Genomic DNA, 26047 nt, shown 5'->3' with positions numbered 1-26047 from the left:
CGTATACACAACTGGTATTTAAGATTTCCTTTATTGAATTTATATAAATATTATTATAAGTATATTATAAAACCGTCTACTATTTAGACTTCCAGGACTGGATTAAGAAGTTGCAGATTTTGTTTTACTTTCGTCACAAGGTGGCTACAATAAATTTCTAATTTCTCGACTTTGCAGTTCTCTCGCGCTACTTTAAAGTTATTTTTAACGCAATTTTAACTGAACTTAACAACTATTAATTATTTAGCAAATAATTCCCTCTTCTGCAATTTGCAAATTTTCCTTCCGATTTTCAAAGCTTTTTTCCAGCGATTTTGAAGTTCCTATTTCTGACAGTATTCAATCTGTTGTAGGCGGTAGTTAAAAAGAAAAGAAAGACTAAGGTGACTAACATTGCTGTTCTTAAGCGTGTTCACGTTCCCTTTGAATTTACTCTTTTCTTGTTAGTCTTTCTGCACGTTGCACGTTTAGCCGCGTCAGCAGAATTCGTTCCGTTTTTACAGGCCGAAGAATAAACACCGGAAACTATGCGTGGCTCGCGCCATTTTTTGGGATCCGCATTCCCAGCCGGGTCCTCTAACATTGCGGGTAACAGTTTCAAAGAACCTTTTAAGGATTCCAAACTTTCATGAGGGCTTTCGAAGTACTTACGCTTCTCGGCGGGTCCCCCCACCTTTCTAAGTAGCTGGATCGCGGACGGCGGCGGCGACGTTTTACCTAGCGTAACTTTAAGTCAACGTTTAATCAGGTCTGAAATTGTCAAAGTGGGACCGAAGTTTACTTCACCGTGGAACTTTTTACTTATTCAACCGTCGAGATTAAAAGTTTCGCTCGAGGCATCGTAATTAATATATCCAGGCTATTCCCTTTTGTTATCGGGGGAAAGTATTCTCTGCTGGTTAAAAGGTTATTCGCTCGATAATATTCTGAAGTCTATGGCTTTCGTGATCCACTGGTAAAAATCGTAACGATAAATACGTAACACACGTTTTACCCGGTAATATCCATATTATAATCATTAAAATTTGCAATAAGAAAAATGTCTTTACAGTGTCTGTAGGCTTAAAACACAAAACGTAAGTTTGTACCAACAAACACAAGTTAAACTCTGTTATCAGACGCGCGAATTCTAGTCACTAAAAATTGTATATCACATTGCATAAATATTTCCCGAGTACACATGTAATTCCATTAGTTGATAATAGTGGAAATAAAATCAGTGCACGAAGCTTAAATGGAACGAGAAACGTTTTAAAGAAAAATCGTCCGAAGATCCCGTCGTTCCAGGGAAAAAGCGGAGCGTTCGAAAAGCGTTCGTTTATCGCGCACGCTACGAAATTATAATTAGCTTAATCTCGACGAGAGAGTATGATAACGTTATTAAAATAACGAGAGACCGTGTAATGTTCTTAATTAAATAAGTGCGTTCGTATCGAGCAAGTTCGTCGGAGCTTACGGCAGGATACGAGGGGGGATAGGGGATGGAGAAAGATCTTTACCCTCGGGGAATATACGAACGGTGGTGAGGGGTTCGAGGGAGCACCGCGACTCTCGACTTTCCCGGCCGTGTTACCCCGATGGAGAAAAGGTTATTTCACGCACTCGACTCGCAATCCGTCCGTTTACTTCGGTAACGACTGTATCGATCGCAAGGCTGCGCGTTGCGGCGCGCATTCGTACACGCGGAACGGATATGCGTCATTTGTGCGTGAACCTGCAAGGGGTGGGTCGCCTCTGCGACGAATTCGTCGGTCGGGCGAACCCACGGCCGCTTGCTAAATATTTACGCCACAATTACGCCCGCAAACACGCTCCGAAATCATAAACGTCAACGATTGTATTCCTGTTATAAGGCCGAGGCACCGGACCTCGATTGTTTCGATGAAATAACGGGGAGAGTATTGAGACCCTCGCGCCGCGAAACGGATTTATTAAGACACCCTGTAAATATTGTTTCTGGTAACACCAGAATTATACCCGGCGACAGAAGACCAGTCGCCACGGCGTTATGTTAGAATCAGTGAAGACTCTGTTAGTAACAAAAATTTAAAAATTCATAAAACAAGAATCAAAAACAGTTGTTTTGATCAAAGTTCCTGTGAAGTATAGTTTGAGATAAATAGTGCCCCACCCTCCGGTAAGGCTACGAGAAATTAACACGATTATTTGACGCTTTGACTGCCACATCAACCAAGTATGGGTGACACGTACATTGCAAAGGAGCTGAATAATTTAAATATTGTCACAAAATTATTGCGTGAAAGTAACTTAATGGTATAATTTGAAGTAAGATCAACAGCCTGTATTAACTAAACGTGTACATTTTCGACAATCAATGACTTAAAAGACGAAGTAAAGTGTGTCTGGCTACGTATGGTCTTTTTCACTGTGGCAATTGACGTGTTAATAACTAAAGCACCCCGATATTCGAGTCAACCTTTGTAACTTCACACTGGGTCTCCTACACAGCCACAGTTGCAACGTATGAAAAAAAAACACACGAAAACACTGAATCGTAATGGTTAAGTGTTGCAATTACGAAACTCCTGGTATGGAAAGACCATGAAGAGCTTCCGATGCGAGAGGATCGTCATTCTCCCAACATCGCGACAATCCAGCCGAGGTAGAAATGATTACACAAACACCAGCTAGGGAATGAGGATATGACGTTGTGCTCAGGAGACTAATTACTTCAACAAGCTTCGAGTGTGAGCCAATTGTCGGAGGGATTCGTCAATGCGAGAACGACGTGCAGAAACGGAAGGTGTTGCGCCATGCGGCACAGCGTCGTCGAAAACGCGGGAATCACGCGCATCCTGGGGCGAACATCGTCGGAACACAGCGAGATTATTGTTTGTTTTTTTCTTTCTTCTGTCAGTACCCAGCAACAGATGCTGCCGTTTGTATTCGACGCGATGCACCTTTCCGTCCTTTTTACTTCCGAGAAGCGACGGGCGTATGTAATTAGTTTGTACTATCATCCGTGTACGGCGACACGAGCCACGTTCTTCAGCTCTCGCGCTGGAATTCTGTCGACCGTTCTCTTTTAATTCTATTACCCTTCCGGTCTTCCCGTTCCCGCACGCCTCCCGTGGAATTCCCTGTCTTCGGTAAATACGCCCCGTGGGACAGCCATTTTCAATGGTATCTTCAATATTTTCGTACACCGTGATTACTGGGCTGCCACCGTTCTTGTTCACGGTAACCGTCCAGAGGAAACGGGGGCAGACGGCAGGAGCGCAAACTTGAAAGAATTTCAGCTAATTAATTAGAGGGACCCATTCTGCATGGAAGTTTTGCGCAGACAGCGGAGAAGAAATATTTAAAGGCATGGCTCGCTTTTAATTAGTCGTTCCACGGAACGGGCGGCGCAGCGGCGAGCAGCACACGGCGCGCATCTTTGTTGGCCCACTCCTCAAAGGAACACCACCCGTGCTGCCGTCCCAGGAGTTCGCCTGACTGTGTTTCAACGGCGGGTCCGTGTCTACTCAATATCATCCGCTACGCAAACTTAGTAGAAATTGTCGAAGCGTATGCGCAATGCAATTACTGGCGATGGAAATTGGTAGCGGAATTGGCAGTGGTGGTGGTGATCTCTTTATGGCACCCTCGATCTTGGTGCATGCAACTGCACGAGCTGTGTAATACCGTCGCGACTACTACAAACATTGAATTTCAATGCTTGCGATCTGTGCTCCTGATATAATTTTCTGTCGATATTAAATCTCTTTCCTTGGAAGGAACACGAATTCTTAACTTGTATCGAACATACGTGATATATTTATTCCAAACATTGGAAATTTATGCGGATGACATGGAAGTCGACATGGTTATTTGGGTAGAATACAGTGCGTAACGAGTCATCTTTTTTTAGGGAAAATAATTCATCCTTTCCTAGAGAAACATTATTTCTCAACGTGAATTCAGGCACGTCATACTTGATTGGTTTTTATTTTAACCACAATATATAAAAACTGTAAATTTTTAGGGTGGTTCTATAGTTATGCCACCCAGTTCAAATTAAGTACTATCCCTGCACTAATTCGCTAATATAATAAATCAAAGTATTAACGATTAACATGTTTATTTTATTCCATACTTAATATTCCATAAAATAATAACAACAGTGGTACTTTCGCCCCGACGAAGGACCACTCGAAAACAACGAAATAACGTAAAAGTAACAACAGAATAAATATAAAAGACTTGTAAGAAACAAGTTAGACACCTCTGCTTCTATCTCTATCAGTGCTTGTGACCGCCATAAGTGCCACCGGAATGGTCATTTCCTCCGTGATTGTGAACCTCCGCGAAAAATCCGCCATGGGTAGCACATTACGCCTGGAAGACGGCTTAAAGGCGCCTTAGACCTAAAATAGCCGTAAAATGGACGTCTTGAAGACGTCATTTGCTATCTAGGATGCTACTCAAAATGATTACAGATTTCGTAGTCTCTATTTTAAAAGTCTGACTACCGATTAGTTTACCATTTTTTCGAAATTGCTTGACCTAAAAGCATTAATGTACACGCAGAGGTGTCGCGAAAGAGGAAAATGTTCTCGCGTATCTACGAGATCCCCTGGCAAAAATCGTAAACCTAGCGTGCCGGGAACCCGTCGACAGGCGAATTTGCTAGTTCTAATTAAGAGCAAGGTCGACCGTCCAATTAGTTCGGGATTCTAATTAAGAGCACGAGATCGAGTCCTCGGTAGACTTTCTTGCCGGTGCTCGATCAAAGCCACCTAGCCAGAATGCGTACCGTCGCGATGCTCCTTCTGTCCGTGGTAATCTTTGGTGTGCTTATCGTCCACGCCGTACGAGAAATGGTACTTGGGATGAGCGACGTAGTCGTGATGATGATCCCCGTGTTTGTCTTTCCAGGTGATTTCCTCATGGTGGCCGGTGACTGGTCCGGAGAAATGGTGGAACGAATGCGCGTGGCCGTGGCCGCCATCGTGGCCATTTCTGTCTACGCCACCGGCATCATCGTCACCTAAAAACGAACAGTACGCGTTCTAGAAGCCAATTTCGATCCAGTACAATTTTCTTGTGATTCAACATTGTCATACCTTCGTGATAGATTTTCGGGTGGCCATTAACAATCGCGATCGAAATCAGAAGAAAGACGATCATTTTCTGGAAAAAGAAACACAACAAATGGCTATGGTACTGGAGAAACTGCCGGGAGACGATGGATATTCACTCGAAGAAATGGCACCACGAGACAGAAAATTCCAAGGGGAATGACCATTATTTTTCTCACGAATAGGTACGGGGAATAGGGACGCTAGGCGGAAACGAACGCCCTAGCCAGTAGCATAAAGACCTCTAGAACACGCCGCGCTCTTACTTTACGGTCACGACTTTGTAATACTTTGCCGCAGCTACCGTGATCCGTTTATACGAAAGCTGGTTCACCCTTTTAACCAATGCGAGAGACTCGGAATTGGAACGATCGATAGGATTAAGCTGGTTCTCTCCCTGTCCCACCCTCGAGCTTCGTTTGCGTATACTAAATTCCGAAATTTCTACTGTTATGCGGTAATCCCGGCGGAAACACGACGAAACAAAGATGGTTCACGGCTTACCTCGATCAGCGCCATGTTGCTACTCTCGGGGTGCCGCGCGCCGATCAACTGTTTACTCGATCGGGAATATCGCGTTTTATAGGAACGATCGGACCGCGAAAGAACGGGGGCTCGTTAAAACATTAATTTGTCAGTCACACCTTGTCGGCCGATGCCCGACAGAGCGAGAGGCAACGATTGTTTCTTTAATGGCGTACGTAATGGTCCATGGGTTTTCGTCATATTCCGGCACCGGCTGGCATTATTGTCGCGACGGTGTGACGTAAAACAGTTCCATAAAAATCCACTTGCAAAATATCGAACGACGAAATCCCCGTTGCTTTCCGTTTTTTACCGATCGTTCGCCTCGAAGACACAAGTTTCGGGATCGATCGACAGCGTTTACGGATAAATTGAATTTTCGGATGGGTGGCCGGTATACACGCGATTCACTGTGATTTACGGGTGCCTCACGCGACCGGGAATTTTAATTTCAAGTCGTACTCGTAACTATCCGCCTGGCCTGGTACACACGCGAACGCATTTACCAAATGCTTTAGTAGTTTTAATCAGCCCCGGAAATCCGCGATAATTCCGAAATTATAGGGCTACAATTACTCCCCGGGTGTCGGGGACCTGCTCGATTCCATTAAAGAAACCCACCCCTTTCACCCCCGTCGTCCTATCATATATTCGATCGGCGAACGCAAATTGGACTGTCGTGATTAATGAGCAATAAATTGCGCGTTTTCGCGACGATAGAGCGAACGAGTGTCAATATGTCGGCTGAATAGCCGCATCCCGGCATGGCAATACAGTTTATTGTTGAATTTATTGCATTTCCGCGGACCGACCCCGCTCGCATGATACATTCATTCTCGGCTGAATTGTAATCTATCGATTCGATGGAAAGTCAAATAATCTACACCCCCTGTGCACCCTCTCGTCACGGCGATTCGATTATTATCACCAACCGTACACCTCGGCGAACAATAAATGAAATACTTTTAACGAATTACCTTATAAATTATTAATAAATATTTACCGGACACGGGTCTGCTAGTATCGAACGTAACGTTCGACAGATTTTCGCGATTCCGTCGAGTTCCTCCTTCGATCGACGGTTTTTCTGATTCGTTGACTTGGCGCGTTTTTCTTCTCGCTCGCGGCGAAACTATTGGAAAAAGATTATGCACGGTCCAATGGGTAATTAGAATAGGTTTTTGCGCAACGACAATGTTGAGGTGTTAATACTTTCGACCCCGTAAGCGTTCCGTTTATCGTGTTCGGCTCTTGCGCGGTTCGTTAATTACGTGAAAATTCTAGGATAATTGCACAATTACCCTAAATATGTAAAAATCAGTGGAATCATTGCATCAAGTTTTATTTGCGAAACTGACCACCGAAAGGTATATTTGGAAATCTTTGGATTCATCCTGGGTATCGAACTTTGAAATAAATTTTGCTAGTTTCTAAGCATCTATTAGTCTACCGGCCCGCCGGTAAATAATTAGGACGGAAATTGTTTGAATTCCTGTTGACCGACAGACAACGAAACATCCGAGACAAACGGTATTTAATCCAAAGGCTATTGTGAATTAACAAATCAAATTTAACTAGATGTCGACTAGGGGCGCATCGAATTTGATATTTATCATTACCAAGAACCGAAGCTCCTGTATCGTTTGCATAGCACACGGGTTGCGGGTGAATCTACGATCCGGACGTCTGCGAATTATCCATGGAACTCGGAATGGAAGCCGCCGAAATTAATATACGCTACAACCTACGATTGCAAGCTGCATATAACAGGGAACGGAATAATTGCAACGCTGACGTAAAATCCGTCGTAAAGCGAAAATTATTAATCGTGACTGCTGAACGGTGAAGAGTTTATAGATCGAACTCGCCTAAACCTAATATTGTTCGAGGAAATCGATTGAAACAGACACCTTAATATTAATCAAAGGTTTTAGTCAACGTCAATATTAATTACAAAACTGTACATATTCTTAGCACGTTAAGCCTCTGACGCATCAATCTGCTCGTGAAGGTATTCAGAACGAAACCACTCGAACGACACAGTCACAATGGCAGGCTGGACGTTCGATTATCGCCCCATCGACGCATGTAGAGGAGGGATTAATTAATACAAAGTCAACAAGCCTCCGTTCTTAACCATATCACTCTTACAAAGTATTACTGGCTGGATATGTAACCTAACACGGCATTTCAATAAGTCATGTACACAACGATTACGGTATTCGTGACTGGGCCTGGTTCATTGGCAGAAAAGTCTCGTTTTAGCCGCCATGTCGTACGAGCCACGTGGACAAGGCGACGTCAGCGCCGGGATTAGCGAATTCTGAATGGAATGGGTCGACACCGGAGCTGTCCATGTTCCTTCCGATGAAAATATCCCGGACTCCACATCAGACCTGTCAAAGATATTATTTTCTTTCTTATTCGAAACGGTGCTTATCTTTATCCTCGAATGTAAACGTTCGCGGTAAAAGCCATTACGTCGCGATAAATGGATGAGAAGCACTGAACGAGATACTAATTAAAGCAAGGTTCTTCGCCTTCAACCGACTCGTAACATATACACCCGCAGAAAATCGTCCGTAAAATACTGTTCGAGGCCTTACGTCTTCAGAACGGGCGCGCTATAAAGAATAAGAGGATTCACGGGCGGCGGTTTAAGAAGAACGACGTCGACCCCCGAGGACTGGAGCTCGCTTTTTAATGCCTCCGCGGCCCCTTCCACGGCCTTTCTGGAGGCGCTGTACGCCACCAGCCCGGTCCCGGCTTTGGTACCATAGCTTGTCCCGGAATCTCCGAAAAGAACGATGCGACCTTCAACATAAATGTTCCTTAGAGCGCGCTCCGGCACCTTGTCTTCCAGGGAAACCCCCAGTTTAAGGTATATTTATTGTATCCCAAGACTTTCAGGGATATCACTTTTCAATTTCGTCAAGTTAGTTCGAATTTAAAACTGGTACAGCGTAAATCGCATCATTAAGAGCAACGAAGGCGGTTAGTTTTTTGAAAACAGATTTGGAATTGGATGGAGATGCAGAGGTGTCCGAACGAATCGCTATATCAGAAAGAATCTACATGCAATTTACACTCTTCTAATGTATTATGGTTAAGAAAAGATTTCGTACGAAAATAGATCTTGTTGCACCATTCTAGTCTGTCCTTTATCGCAAGTTTTTAAGCAAACATAAATCGAACCCTATGTAGATTATACAAGTCTAGTAATATAACCGGGCAGAAGGTGATTCTATAGGAAAAAATAAGTCGAAAAAGCAGAATATATTTTTTTCATACGAACCTTCGTTTTCGAGGAAAACCACTTAGAAATTTCATCGACTATGTCTGTATTTGTGGTAAGAATAAGTAGAAACAGAATGTGGTGAACAGACGCATTTTAAATCCTTTTCAATTGCACGCGTATCCAGCAGATTTTTATATTCGATTACCTCAAAAACAAAGCATCGTAGGAAAAAATTCTATTGTATATTTTTCACTTGTTTTTGCATTTAGAATAATCTTCTGCCCGTTTGTACTACCCGACCTGAGACACTCTGCATATTACACTGGAACCAACTTTTAAAACGCTGGACGTGGAACGAAGTATCCAGAATATTAGGAAGAAGGAATTTTTTAAATGTTAAGAAGAAGGGTTTCTTTTGTCAGTAATAGTAGCCCCACCACCAAATGTCATAGGGACGGACCTCTTTTCGCCCGCAAGAGAGGAATGAAGACCCTGGCAGTTCTAAGCGGTGCGACCAAATTGTGTCGCAACATGGATTCCCACGCGGAACTCGGCTGCCTCTCAATAATACCAGGAAGAGCCTGGCCGCCGGTGTGCACGACTGCCCAGAGACCTGTAATTAAGTAAAGTTCAAACTTGGATGTACTTTAAGCGGCCGCTTTTGGATGGCGCGGCAGACACGGCGAAGATAGAAGTTTCGTCTCGCCGAAATTCACGCCCCTCGACGAATTCGCGTGGTCCGTGAATTCGCAATCATCTCACTGATTCCCGTCTTAAATGTTCTTAAATGAGCGATCACCCCAATTTTTTCAGATTCACGTTAATATTTATGAAGATTCTTATTGGATGAAAACTGTTTGCTGACTAGAATGGAAGCTGGGTAAATTAATATTCATTTATGATGCCCGATAGCGCATTTTAAACTGGTACAGTAAATCATCGATGAGTGTTTAAAGACTCCTTGGATCTGAGTACTCAGATATCATAACCACCACTGAGGGGTCCTCCGTGGTACCAATCAAGTACTCAGTAGTAGAGATGACGTCTGAACATTAATTTAATGAATAAATAATCCAAATTAAAGCAATTAAAATATTATAGAATTATTCATTTCAGCTATTCCGTATTTGTGATACTCTGAGGCTCTTTTCCATTTTATCCTGATGAGAGTTAATCCTGTATAGAACATTGCACTGAACGTGTTAAAGAAACAATGAGAGCAAAAGAATCAGGAAGAAATGGAAAAATTCTAAAAAGAAATTAGGAAGAGGGAACGAAGAAAAGTTTCGATTAAACAGTGCCAATAGTAATTTAGAGTCGATCGTAATTGATCCGCGTTGACCCGGACAGGATCAGCAAGAGTTCACGATGGAAATCGATGAAATTAAATTCATTGCATCCCCGTTGATCGATTATCAGAACCCCCGTCCCACGGAATTGTTCGTTTAAATCGTACAATTTCCAGAGAGAGAGAGCCGAGGGTATTTTACATCCCCGCGAATCTTTTGCGGTCGTCGCGAGTCTGGAAACTCCATTCCAGCCTTCCCTTTTCTCTTATTCGTTCCCTATCCTCGCGTTCTATTTATACGGACCGATAAAATCCCCGGCGGGCATTATATCGAAACGAACAACTCAGCGGAATCATCGCGAGAACAATTATTGGCCCAGTTGTCTACGTTATCGTGCCCATACGGGACAAGGTTTTTTATTCACATTAGGATCACCCTCCCTTCCTCCCTCTCTCTCTCTCTCTCTCTCCCCGTTTCTTTCTTCGCAGATTATCCCCGAACAGAGCTCCGAGATCTCCACGTAATTAACGATAGAAATAATAAGGCACCGGTTTTGAAGATCAAAATGAATAGGAGCCTCGGAGGGTTTTCCAACCAGCCATTGACTGACGAGGAACGCGAGAAGTTTCTGAAACGGGACGCGAACATCGCGCGAAACTTAATTAACGTTCCCTCGGAATAACGCGATTTTTCGTTAATTAAGTAACCCATCGCTGGACTCACCGCCGACACCGTGGAGAGCTACTCGTTAATTTTTCTCTCGATCTTTTTATACGGGGATCTGGTTACGCCTTTGATACTTTAAATTTCAGCAATGTTAAGAAGGTCCCCCGGGGAGGAAAGAGCGTTTCATCTTGAAACGTAATACCCTGCCTTATGAATTTTCGAGTAATTACAATAATTTTAACACTAGAACTACCATAATAACTTATCAGTATACTCTTATAACGATGATTATAACGTTATAACCATACATTCTCTCAGACTTCCTGCAACTTTTATTAAAATATGAAAGTGAGGAAATGATTTGATTTATAAATCTATGAATTTTCAGAAGTTTGTCATACTTACCAACCATATCGAAATAAATATGCGTTTGTCGGTAGTTCTAGTGTTACGCATCGTTTCTTTATAAATAATAGGGGGTACTTTATATATAATAATGAGGAATTATATTGATTTTAAAATACTCTTGTTCCATGAAACGATATTGGAATGCAAAATTTTATCCCATTAGTGTTTCATGTGATCGCCAATTAAACACACGAAATCACGATGGAAATCGAATGGAATCGAAATTCCAAAAAAAATCGTTCATAATGAACAACCCGGTGTTCTATTACACGATGATCATAATTTCAACTGCATTTGGCGCTCGTCGTTACAAGGCAACCGGTTAAATTATCGACAGAAACGAATTTAATTACTCGCGCGGTGGTAATGTTATATACGAGTTCGAGCGTGCGAAAACAAACGGAGTGAGGCGGCGAGGCAACGGAGCGTGGTCCAATCTTCGCCGTTCGGCGCGCATTAAATCGACAATTGCTTGCCGTCTTCGCCGGCCGGAAGTTTCGCTCTAACTGCGTCCAAACAAGCGCGTAAACTGTCCTCCCTGGTCGGGTCCAGCTCCAATGGCACGATTTGGCCGCGAGCACGTACTTCCGGATCCTGCGGATTGCCCTGAGCCGCGTCCACCGGATCTTCCTCCCTCTCCTTCTGCTGCTCCATCGCCCGCAAAATCTTGATCGACGGTGAATTGCCAGAGGGATCAAGCAGACCGGCAAACACCTGTCGACAGTTAACCGTAGCGTTACGATACCGATTCCAACGTTGGATCACTGCCACGCGCGGTTCACTGTCCATCGATCTTCTGCTCATGAAGCATACGTGTTGCTTCGAGAATGAATTAGATTTAACCCTTCAAACGCCCAGATCCTTCAATCGTTATTTCAAAATTATGAGTCTAATATGTACCTTCTTATTCAGAAGTTGGAAATATCGAAATTAAACGGACCCATTTTTTTCATGTTTTTTCTTTTTTTATTAATTCTTTGAAGGAATATTTGAATTTATCAACTGACAACGTGGAGATCAACTTTACATCAGTGACACTACGAATCCTTGCTGATACAAGTTAAATATTAACCAACGATAGAATATGACGAATTTTTAAAATTAATGTTGCACCGGTGCAACACTGGGCGTTAAAGGGTTAAACACAGCTAAAACAGCTTCTTAAGGTAACTTCCGCAAATTTGTAATAATTGTAAATTTAGTTGAAAATTTAACAGAACATTCTTGAAAAGTTCAACTTTTGATTGTTACCAAAAAATCGCAAGGTCAACGATAAAATTATTTACAATAAGGATTTATTTGTAAATGTATTTTCCATTTAAGTATTTTGAAGTAGCTTAAAATATTAATCATTCAAATTAAAATTGATAAGAAGTATAAAGCGCCGTATGGAGTCCCAGCTAGGTACGACACCAAATACAGAAGCTACCTTAATCGTTACATTTGTATAATTCAGATATTGAATGTTGTATCTTATCAGAGTTGGAGTTTAAAAATCAGAGATGCTTTGAGGTATCTATTTGTGCAATTTACGAAGCTCCAACGCCAGGAAATACGGGTCACGAAGATGAGATGCTCTCATACACTTCGACGGTTAAGGGGTATTAACTTTCATAAAATATCGAGTTCTCCGAGAGCTAACAGTTTCGAGTCAAAGCACCATTTACAAGAACGAAACTTTAATAACTGCTTCAAAGTAACATAATTAGTAACTAGATGCACCGCCGTGTGACATAATATCCCTTTAACACCCGGAAATCAATTTGGACGGAGGACTCAATGATTTTAAAGTTACTTTGTAGATTCTTGCAGGTGACACAGGATGGAATCATAAAAATTACAATGTAATCAATATTCCTTCTACAAAATATCTATTAAAATGAATATTCTCTGACTGTACAGAACGCAATCGATAGTTGTACTATACATATGTATATACAGGATGTCATGTAACTGATGGTATTACCGGGTACGGGGTGATTCTACGTCAACGAATGACTGGAAAATATAGAATAAAATTTCCCATTTGATACTACGTTTTCGAAAAAATCAACTTTGAAAGTCTGCTGGATACGCGTGCAATTGGATAGGACTCGGTTGCTGCGTCTGTTCATTGCATTCCGTTTCTACGGACTGCCACCACGAATTCACGTTACAGATGAATCTTCACACTCGTTTTCCTCGAAAACGAAGTCTCAAATAAAAAAATGTTATTACATATTTTCTACTTGCTTTTTCACGAGAATCCCCCCACCCTATCTGGTTGTACCACCAGTTACACCACGTATGTATATGTAGAACAAATTGTTGCTGAAGTTGTAAATTGTTTTATCTCCACTAGTTTCTGAACTGAGAAAACTGAGTTTAAAGTTTACGAAATTCAATATTATAGAAGCAGAAAAGTAGTGAAATAATCAAATACACTACAATACCATCTACTGAATAGCTATTTATTACAATTTTTACTAATATTGTATCCTATTACTAACATAAATATTTAATTGTTGTTAATATTTGGAGATACAACCATTAAGAACAAAAAACTTTCAAAATTTCGGAGTTAGCACTTAAAAGAACATTTCTTGTATTCTCGGTTGAGTATTCTCTACATTATGGTGAATTTATATTTTTTGGACCAATGCGATGCACGTAGATTGATAAATTAATTTTTTTTTAAAATAGAGTGTGTACAGTTAAGAACTCGGACGACGAACTATCGGTTGCATTCTTCAAATTCATTTCAGATATTAATAAGAGATTGACTATCTACATTTCATTGGTAAACATATTGCAATTTTAACGCCATCAACCACAGTTATATGAGCTTCAAAAACATCGAAATGCTCAAAGATCTATCAGAATTTATCCATAAAAGAAGCGCTCCTATTTCATTACTCTACTTCCCCAGCAAATTTCCTAATGGCGCGTGGTTTGCGAAATGTGTACGATTACCTTGTAGCCGACTTCGTAGAGTGCAAGGGCGATCTGTAGGCCCACGCAGGTATCGCAGCTGGTAACCAGCACGTGACGTTTGTTACGGGTCTCGTACTCGTCGGTTGCGTTCCTCGATTGCCGCATCAAATAAGCCAACAGGGCAGCGACAATCGAACAGAGAGCCAATATTTGAAGGGCCAAAATGGCCCCGGTCTCTGCATCCATCCTCCCGGGCGATATTCAATCTGCAAAGGCCGAAGTTACATCTCAATTACAGCGCAATTCAAGCCGGGTCATACGGGCCCTTCCATCTCCGCAATGGCACCGGTGAATAGTTTCTCATCGTCGTTATGGCACAGTCAGATTTCATGTTGCGGAGTTTCGCACACCGATACACGATGACAGTTCTCTCGATCTCTCCCTGATTCACCCACGTAAACCGAAAGGCACAGTTCGCTGTTTGTTCCCGAAGTGCTCACGATTCAAGAACAAATACCATGTGGAGAATCCACATACGTTCCGGTGACCACGTTGTTCCGAGGACATTAATTTATTTCCCTCTATTGGACCACTCCCCACGACCCCGCGGTCTACTTTAATCGCGTCACCCTTCGAAGGATTGCCCGGGCGAGTTCCAACAACCGTGTCCCGACCAGAACGTTCGTCGGATTTCATAATGTTCCTGCAATTCCGTGAATCTAGGCTCCCCCGCTTGTTGTTTTCATGGTTTCGCGACCGTGCCGAGCCACGGTTTCGCTCGAAATTAATGACACTGAATGGAAATTCACGACTTTCCGAAAAAGCATTCTACATTTACGCGATCCCCTGATTGTTTTACACTGTCTATATGAAACGAACGAAATCGGGCTGCTACCGTAGCGTCAATGGTTCGGTTGTACCTCGAGTTTCTTTCCACGGGTACATAGAAAATAGTGTACGAGGAAAATTACATGTACTACTGGAAGCGTTTAAACGAGCTGCTGAGTTGAAAAATGTTACGCTTGACAGAGAATGAAATTCTGAAGTCAAGCAGCGTTAACAATTTTCATTGTTCATTAACTTCTGCTGGAACATTCCTCGAATCACTTACGTAGAAAGTGGAAGGATATTTAATCAGACTTACTGGTTTCAAAGAAATCAGGGTAAGGAGTGATTAAGTGATATTAAAGGTCTATTTCAATCGTGTCGTCGATCGAAAAAGAACCTCACCCCGATTCGTGGCATCCAACTCGTCGACGTGCCTCCAGCGATGGATCTATGGACACACCGGTACTATTTGTACCAATGTTTTCGGTGGGTGCACGCAACCCGTATAAATCCACCGCGAAGCGTAATTCCGTGCACGAATGCCGTTGACAGCCGATCAATCAATAATGATGCCATAAGGCATAGTACATTTAACTGGGGAAATTGTCAGAGCCCGCCCGTGGGGCGATACAACAAATCAAGCATCTTTATTGTCGACGAATCGCGTTATTCCCACGTCCAACGGGGGAATCACAGATCGCCACGGACGTGTTCATCGATTACCGACACCCGGCAAAATTATATTCCATTCACGGTCCATAAATCTGTCGTTTTTCCTAAGACGTCGTACGTGAGCCAGTTTCCCATCGGATCCAGCCGCGAGGTGGAGAGACCTTAACGTGATATAGCAACGTTCGCGTAAGTAATCGTTTCGAACAGCGTAACATTTTCCTCACGGATGCAGTCGTGTCGATATACAGTTCCGAAAAACACGGTTGCGAGTTAAACAAACTTATTTCTATTCCCAAACGAACTCCTATGCACTCGCGACTCTAATAATTGAACCCTTTGACGACCGTGTGGTGAGGTTCTCGTGAAAAAATCACGGAATTTTTATAAAATTAAATTGGCAAATATTTCGGGCGAAACTTTTCTTTGATGCGATCGCGGCACTGCCTGCAAAGCTTTCCCCAGTACGGTGTAATGACAGAATGCAAACTTCCACTTGAAAACCCTCTGGGAGCCGGAACGGCGCCGTTTCCAATTCAAAATATTTTCCCTATGCTATCGTACGGCCACGAGAAAAAAGGAAACTAAAGGGAAGAATTTTCAATAAACTCTTACCGTGACCCTTGCCTGGAAGGGGGAATAGACGAAATGCGTTTCCAGGACTCGAATTATATTCGAAACAATTAAAACTTCACAACGCTGTAGAAGAAGTTTCTTTGACGCGGAGAGAGAAATGTTCAATTTCAATTCAAGTATCGAAAAGGATACGTTTGTACGTTTGAAACTCGCAAATTTCAGTGTATACAGTGTCAATCTATTTCAATGTTTAATATTTACGTGAGAAAGAAAACAGAGATGTAATGGGGTGTTCGTTACTGTTCTCAGTTTACAATTTACATTCTTCTCAAAATACGATCGGCCTGAGCGGAAATTAAACGAAACACGAGAATATTTACAACAATTAATCAGAACACGCATTTTATCGTTTACATTACAGAAATAACACGGAGAACAATTCATAAAATCATAATTACCCGTTTCTGCATCTGTTTACATATTTCAGTAGATCATCGATGAGTGTTCAAAGGCTGCTCGATACTGAACATAAAATATTTCATAAACTAATAGCCATATGCAACTGAAACATGTATCATTGGCTACAAAATTCCAAACTCTATCACTATGCTAAACCTCAACAAAAAGTCAGCGTTACACCTGAGAACATTTCCTTGTCAGTGCCGAGGAACCGTCGAACTCTCATCGAAGATTTACTGTTGTTCCTTTTTAAACAGTATTTCAAACTGGGACTATTTTAATATGTATATATCTTCGATTTGAATATGCAAAGAATCCTCCCACTAAAAAACTCATTTAATTCCCATCCAATTTATGCGTGAAGCCTACCTGCATTCCCACCGTTGGAATCTCGACGTTGGAGCTCGATCGCGGATTGGCGATTCGATTGATCGTAAACGCGAAAAGACGTCGGCGGATTCCGTTTTTCCCGCGAAAAGTGAAGGGCGGTTGGAAAGGTTTTTTGCCTCGTCGAATCGCCTCGCCTTTCTAAACTGTATCTGTACTCAGCGAGGCGTGGCTGAGGCGGCCGCTCCTGTTTCCCCGCGGCCGCCTCGGTCGGGTCGTCACGAATTCTGCTCGGATTTGCAAAATCGAACGCAATCCTGGGGTCCCAGACGTGTCACGTCGACGGTGAAAATCGCGCCCCGTCGATTTAATAGCTCGGATCACGTTTTCGTTAATGTGCTGAATCGATTAGCCAGACGGGGGAACGTTTCAAACGGCATAAAGAGGCATTTTTCAACCGGGCTAGAATATTCCCGTCTTGAGCCCTCGGCTGGTTGTCAAGCCGAACGACGAGATCGTTGAAAAATATCGAACTGCCCGCCGACACGGTCCAACTGGGAATATTATCGAGAAAATACGAGCAAACGTTGCCCTCTGGAATGTATACCACTGTGTAATGAATAAAAGATATTTAAATAATGTCCGTATTGCCAGAGATATTCTTTATTATTATAACACAGAATTGTACCAATCTGGTATTACGAAACTTTTAATTTCAGCAAGTCTGAAATTAATAAAAAATACAATTTGCACTCAATTATTATAGAACATCCCATCGTAGGAAATATTTAATTCGTAGTTTTCACATTTTTTAATGTACAAGAATCTGCATACAAATGGTTGAAATTCCAGGTTTCATTTTTATCAAGTGAAATTCCCAACGAACGAAACAGGTTCTCGTTTAATTCCAGTTTCTGTATGTACGCACTAAAAAATATTGATCCAAGTGAGAATCCGCTGTGTAATCACAGCCCAGTAATTACAGTCAGCGACTACTGCGTACTTCAACATATTACCCCTTTTTTTTTATAAAAACAAGCGCAGTAATCAGAAGGGAAGTAATCACACAAATGTTTGCCCATATATCGTGTCGTGTTTCCCGCGTGCGCATTACCAACCTATAATTCACGAAGAAAACAACAAGTTTCGCACGAAACGATTCGTTCGACGACGACGCCGCGTGAGTTTCTCCGGGAGGGACCGGAAATGCCGTGGCGCGACCGGGCGCAATTGAATTACACGAAGATCGATTCCGAGTGTCCGTGGACTTTCAACCGGTCGGATATCCATTTGTGAGAAGCAACCAGATAGATAGGATTCCAGTTTCTTTCCGGGAGATTGTGAAAATCTCGCGTTTCCGGTCATGACTGTCCGCGCGCGCGAATTGAACGAAATAGTTCGGATCGCGTCTCCGGAAGTGGAGTGTCAACCGATGCTCGAGGCGTCCCTGCACGCTGTTTCCCAATGGCGGCCTTCGATTTCAAACGTAATACGAGATTCCCAGGGGACGTGGACGAATTATTCGACGTACGTCCATTGAGGTTACGCGTGAGATATGTTTTTGTCATCCGAGAAACGACTACCACGTTACCAGAATTAATACGTTTCAACGCTTCCAGATCTGGACGGAATCGGTTGCGCTTCTTGATACTGTATGCAACGGCAACCATTAGACATTTGGGCACCACTGTGGTATTTGCGGTCTTCAGAAATGGATAAAGAGTAAAATTGTATGAGGAAATTAAATGACTTTAAATGCTTCACGTTCTTCTGCCAGTATGCATCGATATTGGTTAATTTTCTCTCTGTGCAGAGCGGCGCAAAAACACCCCAGGGGAATAAAAACGTAATTTACAAGTTCCCGAATGGAAGATTTACACAGTTTTTCGTTGGGAATGCTATCTGTGATATATTTCACAAGCAATTAGAAGACAATTTCTATTTTCTTAAAAATCAATAAAACTTCACAAACACTTACGCAGTCAAAATTACTTCTTTACATTTTGCACTGAAAATGCATAGGGTGAGAGAAAATTCAAGGTGAGACCTATACTGATATGGATATTAAACTATTCTTTTGTGAATGAATATAATCAGTAAAAGTAACTATTAGGACTGATGTAATAGTGCCATTTTTCGTATTGAACTGTGTTATCGATTGGTTATTATTCGGTATAACTACATTCCATGTTCCCATCAGTCTGGCGTTACCCTTCCCATGAAAAATTTTCCTTTCTGTTATTGAAACATGCAGTGAAAACGGGCAGAATTTTCTCCCGGGCGTAATATTCGTTCGTTCAATGAACGTATGGAACATTTGAAATTTTCCAATCATGATATTTTTGCACTTTGATTTATTCGGGTGAAACTTTCTATATTTATATGTATCTGCGTTGGACAGTGTAGAAAATTTAGTGGAGAAAATCTTCGCGCACGACGAAAATTGTTCTCTAATTTATATCGAAAATTAAAGAGTTTCTATTCCAGTTACACCTGCACGCCCGCAGGCCACGCCGGGCAATGGAAACGCAGGCAACGCACCGTCGAACGAATGCGCGGCTCCGGTTGCGTGCCAAATCATCGCGGTTAACTTTCTCTGGAATGCAGGCACGGAAAGAAACCAAGTTGAACGACAGGTGCCACGAAATTATAGAAGCTTATCGGGGATCTCGCGAATACCGCCGCCGTGTTTTTCTTTTCTTCTGCAATAAAGAATCCCGGTGAAACGTGATTTCGTTCTTCGCAAAATCTCCGTTTTTTTTTTATTTCACCCGGTAATTATCTTAGCGCGCTAGACCGACGAAATTATTAAAGTAATTGGTCGTTTGATTTACTTGTTACTTTAGCGGGCGTATTCGGTTCGTGGAACACGTGTTACCGTCTAGATCACACAAGATACGAAAGGATACTTCGCGTGAAAATACCGAAATCATCGATGTAAGATGAAAAAAAAAATCAGCGACTCGTGATTTTATACGACGCAATCCTGGCCCCGCCTCCCATTCATAAGAATTCGCAAATATCACCGAATGGCCTTGGTCCGAACAACAAGCAAACACAGAAGTTCATCCAATAATTTACGATCGGTATTTTCCTTATGATATTTACACGACAAGGTTTCTGCGACGGCAAACACGTGAGAAATTAACCGTCACGAACAAAACGGTGTGGATATCATTAATACCGATACATCCCTGCGATTCCGTTCGAGCGAGACCGAGTAAAAGGCGAGTCGTGTTGACATTTATTCGCGAAACTGGTCCGCTCCATAAGCCCGTAAAAGACTTTCCCTCGATACAGTTCACGTGCACGTATACGGATAAACATCAACTAACGCGAAACGACCAAGAGGTGCATTAATTATCAACGCTTAGCGAACAAACTAAATAGATTTTCACAGTGCACCGATGGACGACTGAACCTCGCGGAAATCCCATACACAAGAGGCTTTGTTTCCGACTCTTATCTTATTATTCCAGTTTATTAGACAAAATATCGCAATGTTACAATCTCATATAGACACAATTCGAATAGTCATAACTCTCCATACAGTTACGGAAATATGAATAAACATCGAACAACCGCAGAAATTCCCAGACAATGTATCCGCTGTTTCAAGCTCCAGGTCCAAGTAAAACTGCGGCTCTAACAAAGTTGCGTGGTAACTCGTATTTTGAATTAACAAACAAAAGCTTTCGAAATAAAAGTTGCAATGGAACGTAATGCGTGAATAGCAAATCTCCCCAAGGCTTCAGTAATGGAGGCTGAAGCATTAAGGCTTATAATTTCCGCGATTTTCACGTGGACATCCAGGGCACTCCGCTGTATCCTTCGTCGGACAGCGGCCGCAAATCACGATATGCCATGGTAATAAGCAGCTATGTCACCTCTATTAATCGCCGAAGCTACACTAAGCGCGAGGCGTGCACCGCCTGGAATGCTGGAAGTCACACGGTGGATTACACGTATTACGCCTAGCTCGTAGACGACAGGGCGTTGGATAGAAACGGATGGGTCTGCGAGGCCTTCTCCTTTCGCGTGCGTGGTATCCACGGTTGAATCATGTTTTCGCGGTCACGTTATCGAATTGCGGGAGTTTATACGCCCGTGCTAATTCGAAGAGGAACGCGGGAGTATCGATCGGAAGGGTCCCGGCTACTCCTTGCGATCCTGAATCCTTGCGGAACAATTCCTCGAGCGGATCGGTGCATTGCAGCGATCCTCTGGGCCGACGGAAATGTGGTTAACATAACTTCTTAGATCGCGTTTACGTTTACCATATGTTGGGGTATCGGAATGTTGAGTCTAATGCGATGCGTACGGTTGATGGAAGATGAACAGACGCGATCACGCATTCGTTTAGCACTTGGATGTGATATGTACATACACGGTGCAGGGTAAACCAACTAGTAATTGACTATATACCAGTGAACGACTATTAGACAACAAAATTAAAATATTTCAGAAAGGTAACAATCATTTACAGGGCTTTTACGCGTTTTACACTTCATGAATAATTTTTTACAAATTACGATAATGAGTAATAATTTTTAGAAAAATTTCACAAAAAATTAAGTGGAATTGGAATTTCAAGTTTACCCTATTAAATCATTATGTTAACTGGAAGATGTACAAATGTACACTTCGTCCAGAAGTATCCGGACACTTATATTATGATTACACAAATCTGTGAAATATTTTTTATACAAAATGTATTTATTGATATTTATAATTTTATCTTATCAAAATTGAAAATATTAAATACTTATAGAAGACTGTAATTGACATTTATTGAGAAATAATATCGATAAAAGTACTATGATCAAAATTGAATGAAAAGGTATACCTATGTATACATATACAAAAGGAATAAATTTTAGCTACTTTTCCCAAATTTCAATCATGTAAAATAAATAAAAAGATGTCAGTAAGATGGTGTAAGCATTTGGTTAGAATCAGTTGACGTTCAACAGTGCAAGAGATAGCGAACTCGAGTTCTAAAGAAAAATTAGCGATGGGAGACCTTGTTACAATTGTAAAATTGTTCAAAGGAGGCTATTCAGTTCAATAAGTAACTGCTATAAAAATAGTAACATTCTAATATCGATGATGTACTGTGTCCGGACATTTATGTGGTAGTGTATGTCCATTGGGTAGATGACAGTGTGCGGAAGGATTTTACGCAATCATTATGACTATTGGCTAGCTTAACCAATACATTCCATTGATGCAATTCTGCATTCCAACGATAGACAAATACGAGGTCAAATAGACTCTATAATGACACCGTAGTAGGTCAGGGTTTCTGGACCTGCAGTGATCATCGACCGAGGTCGGGTAGCTAATATCTCCCTGTCGGTACCTTGCTCGATCAAGAGTTCTAGTAACCTAACCAACAGACTAGTAACGAAACATTACCGGTACCCTGAATACTGAACATCCAAGAGAATCCATTGGCAAAGCATTCCTTCAGCGTACAGCTCTGGAATCTATATGAATGTAGACCGCAAACCGCCGAATCTTCGTCACGATTCGACGAATGCCGTTCGCCAATCGTTCGGCACATGCAAAATGTGTTTCCAATAGCAGCAGCCTCAATAATTTATACGCATCGTATCGCGGTTCCCGCTATTTTTCCGTGGGCCGTTGGTGTATATACCGCTAAGAGAATTAACCGAGGCTGTGTTCGGATCGTTGCAAGAAATCCAGGAAAGGCCAATGACGCCATACGTTTTAACGGAGTTCCCTGGCCAACCAGGCGGTACTTTTCTTTATAATCGTAAGAATTATTAGCCAGGGTCTGGCGTTCACAAGCTTGCGCTGTTCGCGTATCCCACAACACGGTAAATCGGCCTCGCGTCTAAATACAACTTGTTCCAGAGTACACCGGGCAACACGCGCAACGGTACTCCTTTGCTGCTGACCGCGAGTGACCGTGTGGAAAAGATAAACACCGGCAATCCGTGAATGCCGCGCGCAGCGATTGTTGCTTGCATAACATTCCACGACCGATCCTCCGATCGTGTTCCTTTTCCGCGCGCGCGCGTGATGCTGATGTAATCCGCGGAACACCTGCCGCTGGAACGTGCGTGTATCTTCGAAAGTGGGATTTGTCGTACAAAACGGTTAAGTAATAGTGTAGAAGGATGGATAAGAAACCACCACCATCAGCTGTCCATATGTAAAACCGTACCGACGAAACTGGATTGGATTAGATTACAGTTACGAAACCATCGAGAAGGGGGAAGGCAGGGCAGAGCGTTGATATAGGCGCCGATTTCGTCGCGGTTACGCAACGACACTGAGCAAATCCTTGGAGTCGATTTTACGGGTTAGCACCCCGTCTTTGACGTGGGCAACCCGTGTTCCCGTTCATGGATTGCCAGCCACGGGCGATATACACGCTTAGAAAGTTTCGTGGCCGAGCACTTTTCCCCGCCGCTGGCTGAAAACGTCGTGAACAAGAGACACACGTATCGTCCAGGAATGCGAATCGCGACGATGGATTACATATACCTATGGCATTGTAGTTTTCTCTTGGGTCGATAAAATTATTTTTAACGGATCTTTGTTATCGTCGAACGGTATTATTTGTACACTTTGAATACTTCAACATAGGACCGTGTCGACGGTGGTCACGTTGTATCGGTAATCCTGCAAGATTTCGCAAAAGTACCGTCGTCGTATCGCACGAACGACTCCTTTGTTTCGATTAGCTGTTAAACGAGGATCGTCGCTTCCGCCTCGAAACCGTCGATTATCGCTGCTGGCGAACCGTGTCAACGGAACGAAACTCTTGTTGCTCGGAACCCATCGATCCGATGATGGTACCGCCGCCGCCACCGGTCGTTGGAATCGTTTGGAACGTTGCGAAATTATGGACGAGCTCACCGATAGTTTTTTTTTTTTTCATTTTCGAGTGATTTCAACAAATTGATAACAAAAACTCTCTCCGACTGCTTTCGAAAGCCGGGTGTTAATTACAAGCCGACGCACGGGGCGGTGCAATCATCGTACATGAGCCGAGAACGATGGAAATCATGGAGTTCGCGATGATCGTTTATTATTCATATTTCAGCGTGTAATATATGTTCTTTTTAACACGTCACGCACCACTCGGTTTCTTAATCTATGCTCTACTTCACTAGATAATTAACTTATCTATCAGCCCATTACGGTTTAGAAGACGATGCCGCGGTACGACGTTGATCACGAGGTTTTCTATTGGAAGCTTGTTAAAGCGATATTAATAGCTCTTTAATAGCTGTCCGGGAACTTAATAAAACAACGATTAAAATTAATTACGAACGATAGTTCTGCTTGACAAACACTCCGAGCATTCCAAAACAACTTGCACTTGAGACTAGACTAAATTCTGTCTCGGTTAGACACTTTCTAATAAAAATACCACCGATGAACAAAACGTGGGCACAGGTGTCACAACAATCGTCACAGGTAAACTAACCCTTTTTCGGCCCTTTAACATACCGCTCGTAAACCAGTGACCCCAGAAGGTTGACGGTAACAGGCACACACGACAGGTAGTTTTTACTCACCGGAATTTGACCGTAGTACCTGAGGGCGACGAGGTCAAGTAGTCACCTAGCTCCGTTATTCGGCCGGCGGTGGTGTGTGGGTCCCGCTGGCAAGAAAATTCGGTGCACTCGAAAGCGGCACAAAGCCGAGAAAACGGCGGGTTTTACGAGCACTCGAAAGTCGCCAGCGAACGGCAGGCGGCGACGCGTGTTTCTACGGCACAACTGGCTTTCGAGAATTCCCGCTTGGAATGCCCACGAGGACGAACGGTATAAGATGCTTCGACGCTGGCTGCCTCGACAAATGGAAAAGGCACGGTCGAAGCATCTTCGCCGCGCCTACAATTACGTGCTCGTCTTCGTCGCTCCTCGCTGCTCTTCGACCGTTTTGATGAGCGCTCAGCACGTAAATTTATTAAGAAAATTCCGTGCAGCTTAATTATACGGTTATTTTGTAGCTGATTATTATCTACCGATCGCTGGCCGTTTTTGTTTATTCAATGTTACCCACGGATTCCTGGGCATAAGTGTATCGTAATTCCTGTAAATTATATGAATTGCATCGAGTTCATGTTCGATGTGTCGTTTTGCCTGTAATTATGCCTAGATAAATTGCTTACGATTAACAAGAAATTAACCGACTAACAGTTTATTCTGAATTCCTCCTTTAGAATTCGGAATAATGTTCCGAGTACATTAATTTATAATTCTATCGGTGGATTCCCTTAAATTATGTAGTATTTAATTATATATGATACACCTTTTGAATCTGAAAATTTTAATGGTGAACTGTCTGTCTACTTGTCTCATATATACAAATTCTCCTCGTGAAGATGTAACGTAATATACATTTATGCGCAAATTAATAACGCTGTTACTGGTGAATGTAAATGGAAGACTCCGCTCGAACAGAATTATTATAAAGTCGATGCAATTTAGCGGTGCCAGTATATTCCGGAGTCAGCGAGAACCGAGAGGAATGATAAACTCGATGGTATTTCTTAGCTGGAAGGTATTTCCGCGCTAATGTAAAATATAGCGGGGGAAACATTTGTTCGAGTTACCGCGAGGAATATGAACATTCGTAATAAATGTTCTAAATCTGCCCGGGGTAAGGTTTTACCAGTCCGCGGAAAAAATTAATTTTAATTTGCTTAAGGGTAACGCGGGCACGGCTCGCCCCCGAATGGTTTTTCTTATTGCATGCTCTCCATTCACGCGAAGATATATTGCGCTCGGTTCTCGTACCACGAACGAATAAGGCAGAAGCAACGCGATAGGATTTCTGAAAACTCATCCTTGTAATCAATTTTATCCTGGAAGATATGGACGGTGAAGGGGGAGGGGGATGGTCAGTCGCTTAATGAGAATCGTCGGAGGACTCGAAATTACGTAAATCGGAAAAGCTTAGCCAACGGGCATAATGTCCGCCGACGATAAGAAAGACTTATCCACCTTAATCCCCTGATCTCTTATATACCGAAACAATTCTTCGTTTAAATCGTTTATTTTTATAACTTGACGCCGTTC

The 26047-nt window shown here is 42.5% G+C and overlaps 2 protein-coding genes across 2 annotated transcripts; both read right to left on the bottom strand.

The window, feature by feature from the left end:
- Nucleotides 1–4742: 4742 nt before the first annotated feature.
- On the bottom strand, nucleotides 4743–5603 carry LOC107194377 (adult-specific cuticular protein ACP-22-like). Its single transcript, XM_015583996.1, has 3 exons — nucleotides 5589–5603; nucleotides 5070–5136; nucleotides 4743–4993 (listed from the first exon to the last, which is right to left on the bottom strand). The coding sequence occupies exons 1-3, from the start codon at nucleotides 5601–5603 to the stop codon at nucleotides 4743–4745; spliced, it is 333 nt and encodes a 110-aa protein (XP_015439482.1).
- Nucleotides 5604–7734: 2131 nt separating this feature from the next.
- On the bottom strand, nucleotides 7735–24615 carry LOC107194430 (D-beta-hydroxybutyrate dehydrogenase, mitochondrial). The gene is made up of 6 exons (XM_015584052.1): nucleotides 24539–24615; nucleotides 14163–14389; nucleotides 11687–11924; nucleotides 9308–9460; nucleotides 8216–8423; nucleotides 7735–8005 (listed from the first exon to the last, which is right to left on the bottom strand). The coding sequence occupies exons 2-6, from the start codon at nucleotides 14367–14369 to the stop codon at nucleotides 7849–7851; spliced, it is 963 nt and encodes a 320-aa protein (XP_015439538.1). The 5' UTR covers nucleotides 14370–14389; nucleotides 24539–24615; the 3' UTR covers nucleotides 7735–7848.
- Nucleotides 24616–26047: the final 1432 nt, after the last annotated feature.

Source organism: Dufourea novaeangliae, unplaced genomic scaffold, assembly GCF_001272555.1.
Source record: "Dufourea novaeangliae isolate 0120121106 unplaced genomic scaffold, ASM127255v1 scaffold39, whole genome shotgun sequence".
Taxonomy (NCBI): Eukaryota; Metazoa; Arthropoda; class Insecta; order Hymenoptera; family Halictidae; genus Dufourea; species Dufourea novaeangliae.
The sequence above is the reverse complement of the archived record's forward strand: the minus strand, read 5'-3'. Positions and strand labels throughout refer to the sequence as shown.

What these genes read in the sequence shown, in the direction of transcription:
- LOC107194377 (XM_015583996.1), bottom strand. An exon ending in CCCGAAAATCTATCACGAAG is followed by an intron (nt 4,994 to 5,069) that starts GTATGACAATGT and finishes GTTCGTTTTTAG; the next exon opens with GTGACGATGATGCCGGTGGC.
- LOC107194430 (XM_015584052.1), bottom strand. Translation starts at nt 14,369, where the DNA reads ATGGATGCAGAGACCGGGGCCATTTTGGCCCTTCAAATATTGGCTCTC. An exon ending in TCTCTTGCGGGCGAAAAGAG is followed by an intron (nt 8,424 to 9,307) that starts GTCCGTCCCTAT and finishes TTTATGTTGAAG; the next exon opens with GTCGCATCGTTCTTTTCGGA. An exon ending in AGCGCGCCCGTTCTGAAGAC is followed by an intron (nt 8,006 to 8,215) that starts GTAAGGCCTCGA and finishes TATCTTTGACAG; the next exon opens with GTCTGATGTGGAGTCCGGGA.